The following is a 6,000-nucleotide window of genomic DNA, read 5'->3' as shown; positions in this document are numbered from 1 at the left end:
AGAGAGGGAGGGAGAGCGAGAGAGGGAGGGAGGGAGAGCGAGAGAGGGAGGGAGGGAGAGCGAGAGAGGGAGGGAGGGAGAGCGAGAGAGGGAGGGAGGGAGAGCGAGAGAGGGAGGGAGGGAGAGCGAGAGAGGGAGGGAGGGAGAGCGAGAGAGGGAGGGAGGGAGGGAGAGCGAGAGAGGGAGGGAGGGAGAGCGAGGGAGGGAGAGCGAGAGAGGGAGGGAGGGAGAGCGAGAGAGGGAGGGAGGGAGAGCGAGAGAGGGAGGGAGGGAGAGCAAGAGCGAGAGAGCGAGAGCGAGGGAGGGAGAGCGAGAGAGGGAGGGAGGGAGAGCGAGAGAGGGAGGGAGGGAGAGCGAGAGCGAGAGAGCGAGGGAGGGAGAGCGAGAGAGCGAGGGAGGGAGAGCGAGAGAGGGAGAGCGAGAGAGGGAGAGCGAGAGAGGGAGGGAGAGCGAGAGAGGGAGGGAGAGCGAGAGAGGGAGGGAGGGAGAGCGAGAGAGGGAGGGAGAGCGAGAGAGGGAGGGAGAGCGAGGAGGGAGGGAGAGCGAGGGAGGGAGGGAGAGCGAGGGAGGGAGGGAGAGCGAGAGAGGGAGGGAGGGAGAGCGAGAGAGGGAGGGAGAGCGAGAGAGGGAGGGAGAGCGAGAGAGGGAGGGAGGGAGAGCGAGAGAGGGAGGGAGAGCGAGAGAGGGAGGGAGAGCGAGAGAGGGAGGGAGGGAGAGCGAGAGAGGGAGGGAGGGAGAGCGAGAGAGGGAGGGAGGGAGAGCGAGAGAGGGAGGGAGGGAGAGCGAGAGAGGGAGGGAGAGCGAGAGAGGGAGGGAGGGAGAGCGAGAGAGGGAGGGAGGGAGAGCGAGAGAGGGAGGGAGGGAGAGCGAGAGAGGGAGGGAGGGAGAGCGAGAGAGGGAGGGAGGGAGAGCGAGGAGGGGGAGGGAGAGAGAGAGAGGGAGGGAGGGAGAGAGAGCGAGAGAGGGAGGGAGAGCGGGAGAGAGAGCGAGAGAGAGGGAGGGAGGGAGAGAGGAGAGAGGGAGGGAGGGAGAGCGAGAGAGGGAGGGAGGGAGAGCGAGAGAGGGAGGGAGGGAGAGCGAGAGAGGGAGGGAGGGGAGGAGAGAGGGAGAGGGAGGGAGGGAGAGCGAGAGAGGGAGGGAGGGGGAGAGCGAGAGAGGGAGGGAGGGAGAGCGAGAGAGGGAGGGAGGGAGAGCGAGAGAGGGAGGGAGGGGGAGAGCGAGAGAGGGAGGGAGGGAGAGCGAGAGAGGGAGGGAGGGAGAGCGAGAGAGGGAGGGAGGGAGAGCGAGAGAGGGAGGGAGGGAGAGCGAGAGAGGGAGGGAGGGAGAGCGAGAGAGGGAGGGAGGGAGAGCGAGAGAGATGGAGGGAGGGAGAGCGAGAGAGGGAGGGAGGGAGAGCGAGAGAGGGAGGGAGGGAGAGCGAGAGAGGGAGGGAGGGAGAGCGAGAGAGGGAGGGAGGGAGAGCGAGAGAGGGAGGGAGGGAGAGCGAGAGAGGGAGGGAGGGAGAGCGAGAGAGGGAGGGAGGGAGAGCGAGAGAGGGAGGGAGGGAGAGCGAGAGAGAGGGAGGGAGGGAGAGCGAGAGAGGGAGGGAGGGAGAGCGAGAGAGGGAGGGAGGGAGAGCGAGAGAGGGAGGGAGGGAGAGCGAGAGAGGGAGGGAGGGAGAGCGAGAGAGGGAGGGAGGGAGAGCGAGAGAGGGAGGGAGGGAGAGCGAGAGAGGGAGGGAGGGAGAGCGAGAGAGGGAGGGAGGGAGAGCGAGAGAGGGAGGGAGGGAGAGCGAGAGAGGGAGGGAGGGAGAGCGAGAGAGGGAGGGAGGGAGAGCGAGAGAGGGAGAGCGAGAGAGGGAGGGAGGAGAGAGGGAGGGAGGGAGAGCGAGGGAGGGAGGGAGGGAGAGCGAGAGAGGGAGGGAGGGAGAGCGAGAGAGGGAGGGAGGGAGAGCGAGAGAGAGGGAGGGAGAGGAGCGAGAGAGGGAGGGAGGGAGAGGGAGGGAGAGGAGAGGGAGGGAGGGAGGGAGAGCGAGAGAGGGAGGGAGGGAGAGCAGAGAGGGAGAGAGGGAGGGAGGGAGAGCGAGAGAGGGAGAGAGGGAGGGAGGGAGAGCGAGAGAGGGAGGGAGAGGGAGGGAGGGAGAGCGAGAGAGGAGGGAGGGAGAGCGAGAGAGGGAGGGAGGGAGAGCGAGAGAGAGGGAGGGAGGGAGAGCGAGAGAGGGAGGGAGAGCGAGAGAGGGAGGGAGAGCGAGAGAGGGAGGGAGAGAGAGCGAGAGAGGGAGGGAGAGCGAGCGAGAGAGGGAGGGAGAAAGAGAGAAAAAGAGGGAGAAAGAGGGAGAAAGAGGGAGAAAGAGGGAGAAAGAGGGAGAAAGAGTAGGGGGAGAGAAAGAGAGGGAGCAAGAGGGGAGAGCGTAGGGGGAGAGAAAGAGAGTTAAAGCCAAATTAAGTACTATAAGTAGGTTGATAAGTAAGTGTGTGACAAAATCAGATATTGAGAGAGAAAGCGATTGCGTAAGAGCGTGGGAGAAAATAAGAGAGAAGAGAAGAGACAGGTCAGGAAGTAAAAGGTGAAAGAGAGCAAGTATTAGGGAGAATTGAGGGCCGGGGTAGGGTAGGAGTGAAAGTGAAGTTGTGAGAAAGACAAATTATCTCAGATGAGAGCAAAGAAACAGCAGGCTTGCAAAAGAGTCTCAATCGCAGGAGACTAATTGTCACATTCCAATTGTCAGCAAGCCCCAGTGACTCGGTGTTCGTTCACACTTGACCTAGTTCTATCCTACCTTACTGCATAATTGTGTGTGGTTGTTAGGGACAGGGAACAGCGTAACCTTGTCCCAACCAACCCTGATTTATAGTTCCAAATAAGCAGCGCTTGGCGGCTGCGGCCTGCAGTGTACCTTCACGTAGGAGCCAAAGTCCTCCCTGTGCTTCAGGCTGTCCAGATAAAAGAGTGCAGTGGAATAGTTGAGGCAGTACTTCTGCAGACAGTGGCATATGCTCTCCTGGATCGCCTGCCAACAGATAGATATATGTAAATGGTTAGCTAAGCAGTAAGCGCATAGAGAAACAGAAAGATCCCATTAAGAAGTTTATTGGCCGTGTACACAGATTTGCCGGCGTTATACCACAGTGGTTTCTATCTTTTTGGTGACTGTATCCCCAACTGAATTCTGCTCTGCCATGAGTACCCCTGAAGTACGCCCTCGTGTGCATTTTACCAGTAGACATATGGTCTCATGAGTACCCGCTATGAATCGGCCAAGTAAATCGCTCTGGATAAGAGTGTCTGCTAAATGACTCAAACGTCAAAAATGTACCTCTAGTTGGTAACCACTATACTACAGCAGGTGCAGCGAAATGCTTATGTTACGAGCTCAAACAGTGCAGTAGAATGTCTAATACAACACAAATAATGCAACAATTCCCATAGAGACAGTATATCATTTGGAAAAGACAAAAAAAGCTGCTGGGCCACATGAAAAACGGTGCTTCGTATTCATAGATAATTTCATGGAGGGTGATGAAGAGATTTACATCTAGTGTACCATATGAGTGGGTCACTTAAAGAAATAAATACACATTATAAATACAAATAATAAATATGACTAATTATACAGACACTAATGATTTTATACGTGTTCTCTGGTTTATAATGGAGTGTGTTTCAAGTTGAATTAGTTGTTTGTACAGGATACACATGGTATAACACCGTCCAACAAAATGCTTACTTGCAAGGTTCCTTATCGAAAACAAAACACAAAATAATAAAAGATAAGAATATAAAATAAATGGTCCAGTAGAACAGAATATTCTGTGTGTGCGTGTAAACACGTGTGTGTGCTTGCGCATTCAAGTGTTTTTGAACGTGTGTGTGTATCCACACCTTGTGGAGGAGCTCCAGCAGGGTGGGCCCGGCCCCTGCTACCGGGATCTTCCAGGACTCCTTGATGACATGCAGCAGGCTGGTGAGGAAGCCAAAGCTCACCTGGGGAACAACACATCACATTACAGAGTCCAAAAGAAAATGTCATATCATAGATAGACAAAGTCTACATGAAGATGTCATGCCACAGACTATTCGTATAATGGAGATAATTCCATCCTACAATGTCTTGTAATTGTATACTGCAGGTGACTATCTTGTTGAAAAAAATGTAAAGCAAAGCAGCACTCTCAAATTTCTATAGATTTTTTTTCAGTAAACACTAAGAGACCAGAGGTCATATAGTATGAGAATTCAATCCTTCAACATGTAGCCTAGAGTAAGATGACGTCGATGAAGATTTGACGTCGTGATGGGGAATATTGAGTGACTTAACTTTGGAATTTCATTTTGATATGTGGATAGCATGTGGTAAACCATCTCCCATCCAAGGCCCAGTCCCAAAACAAAGTGCATTCGCCTTCGCCCCCTTCACTGCCATGGTCAGTCATCCATCTGGGACGTGGGTAGCTAGTTTACCATGCGTATCCCGTACATACGGCTAATAAAAAAATATGCAACTTCAAGTCCTACTTTACTCACAGTAGTGTCTACCTCACTGCCTCAAGACAGCCCTATCATCCTACATGGAAGACAGCACCCACACAGGATCAGTACCAATCGGATCTGGGCGGTGTTGGAGTGGGACTAGTGTGTTACCATAACGACTCAGTCTCACAAGACACCTAATAGAATGCTATACTATCATAGTAAACAATAATAGAGACGAAAAATTAAATGAACATGCCAAACACATTCTCCAAGCATGGGATAATAAAGATCTTCTAATCTAATTGACAGGGCTAGCACAATTATTATATAACTGATGGTTATGGATGAAGACAGTCATGAGAATAAAATAACACATTCAGAAAAAGCAGTCAAAAAAAATAAATCATAAGACAAGGTTTTGAAGTGTCTGTCCTATGTCTAGGATATATAAGAAAGAGCAGGAAAAAAAACACATAAACTCATAAAAAAGTCCCCTTTTCAGGACCCGGTCTTTCAAACAATTCGTAAAAATCCCAACAACTTCACAGATCTTCATTGTAACGGGTTTAAACAGTTTCCCATGCTTGTTCAATGAACCATAAACAATTAATGAACATGCACCTGTGGAACGGTCGTTAAGACACTAACAGCTTACAGACGGTAGGCAATTATGGTCACAGTTATGAAAACTTAGGACACTAAAGATGCCTTTCTACAGACTGAAAAACACCAGAAGAAAGATGCCCAAGGTCCCTGCTCATCTGCGTGAACATGCCTTAGGCATGTTGCAAGGAGGCAGGAGGACTGCAGATGTGGCCAGGGCAATAAATTGCAATGTCCCGGAATGTGAGATGCCTAAAACAGCGCTACAAGGAGACAGGACGGACAGCTGTTCGTCCTCGCAGTGGCAGATCACGTGTAACACCTGCACAGGATCGGTACATCCGAACATCACACCTGCGAGACACGTACAGGATGGCAACAACAACTGCCCGAGTAACACCAAGAACGCACAATCCCTCCATCAGTGCGCAGATTGTCCGCAATAGGCTGAGAGAGGCTGGACTGAGGGTTTGTAGGCTTGTTGTAAGGCAGGTCCTCACCAGACATTACCGGCAACATCATTGCCTACGGGCACGAATCCACCGTCGCAGGACGAGACAGGAATGGTAAAAAGTGCTCTTCACTGACAAGTCGCGGTTTTGTCTCACCAGGGGTGATGGTCGGATTCGTGTTTATCATCGAAGGAATGAGTGGAACACCAAGGCCTGTACTCTGGAGCGGGATTGATTTGGAAGTGGAGGGTCCGTCATGGTCTGGGGCAGTGTGTCACAGCATCATCGGACTGAGCTTGTTGTCATTGCAGGCAATCTCAACGCTGTGTGTTACAGGGAAGAAATTATCCTACCTCATGTGGTACCCTTCTTGCAGTATCATCCTGACAATGCCACCAGCCATACTGCTCGTTCTGTTCGTGATTTCCTGCAAGACAGGAATGTCAGTGTTCTGTCACAGCCCGGATCTCAATCCCATTGAGCACGTCTGGGA

At 52.8% G+C, this 6,000-nt stretch overlaps 1 protein-coding gene across 1 annotated transcript in view; it reads right to left on the bottom strand.

The window, feature by feature from the left end:
- The window catches only part of LOC124002517 (pleckstrin homology domain-containing family G member 7-like), a 48,656-nt gene that overhangs the window by 25,813 nt on the left and 16,843 nt on the right, over nucleotides 1-6,000 (bottom strand). The window contains exons 9-10 of the mRNA XM_046309968.1: nucleotides 3,862-3,963; nucleotides 2,876-2,989 (exon numbers count right to left, since the gene is read on the bottom strand). Of these exons, the coding sequence (XP_046165924.1) occupies nucleotides 2,876-2,989; nucleotides 3,862-3,963 (216 nt within the window). The remainder of the gene's footprint in view (nucleotides 1-2,875; nucleotides 2,990-3,861; nucleotides 3,964-6,000) is intronic.

This window comes from Oncorhynchus gorbuscha, linkage group LG02 (genome assembly GCF_021184085.1).
Source record: "Oncorhynchus gorbuscha isolate QuinsamMale2020 ecotype Even-year linkage group LG02, OgorEven_v1.0, whole genome shotgun sequence".
NCBI classification, from domain to species: Eukaryota; Metazoa; Chordata; class Actinopteri; order Salmoniformes; family Salmonidae; genus Oncorhynchus; species Oncorhynchus gorbuscha.
The sequence above is the reverse complement of the archived record's forward strand: the minus strand, read 5'-3'. Positions and strand labels throughout refer to the sequence as shown.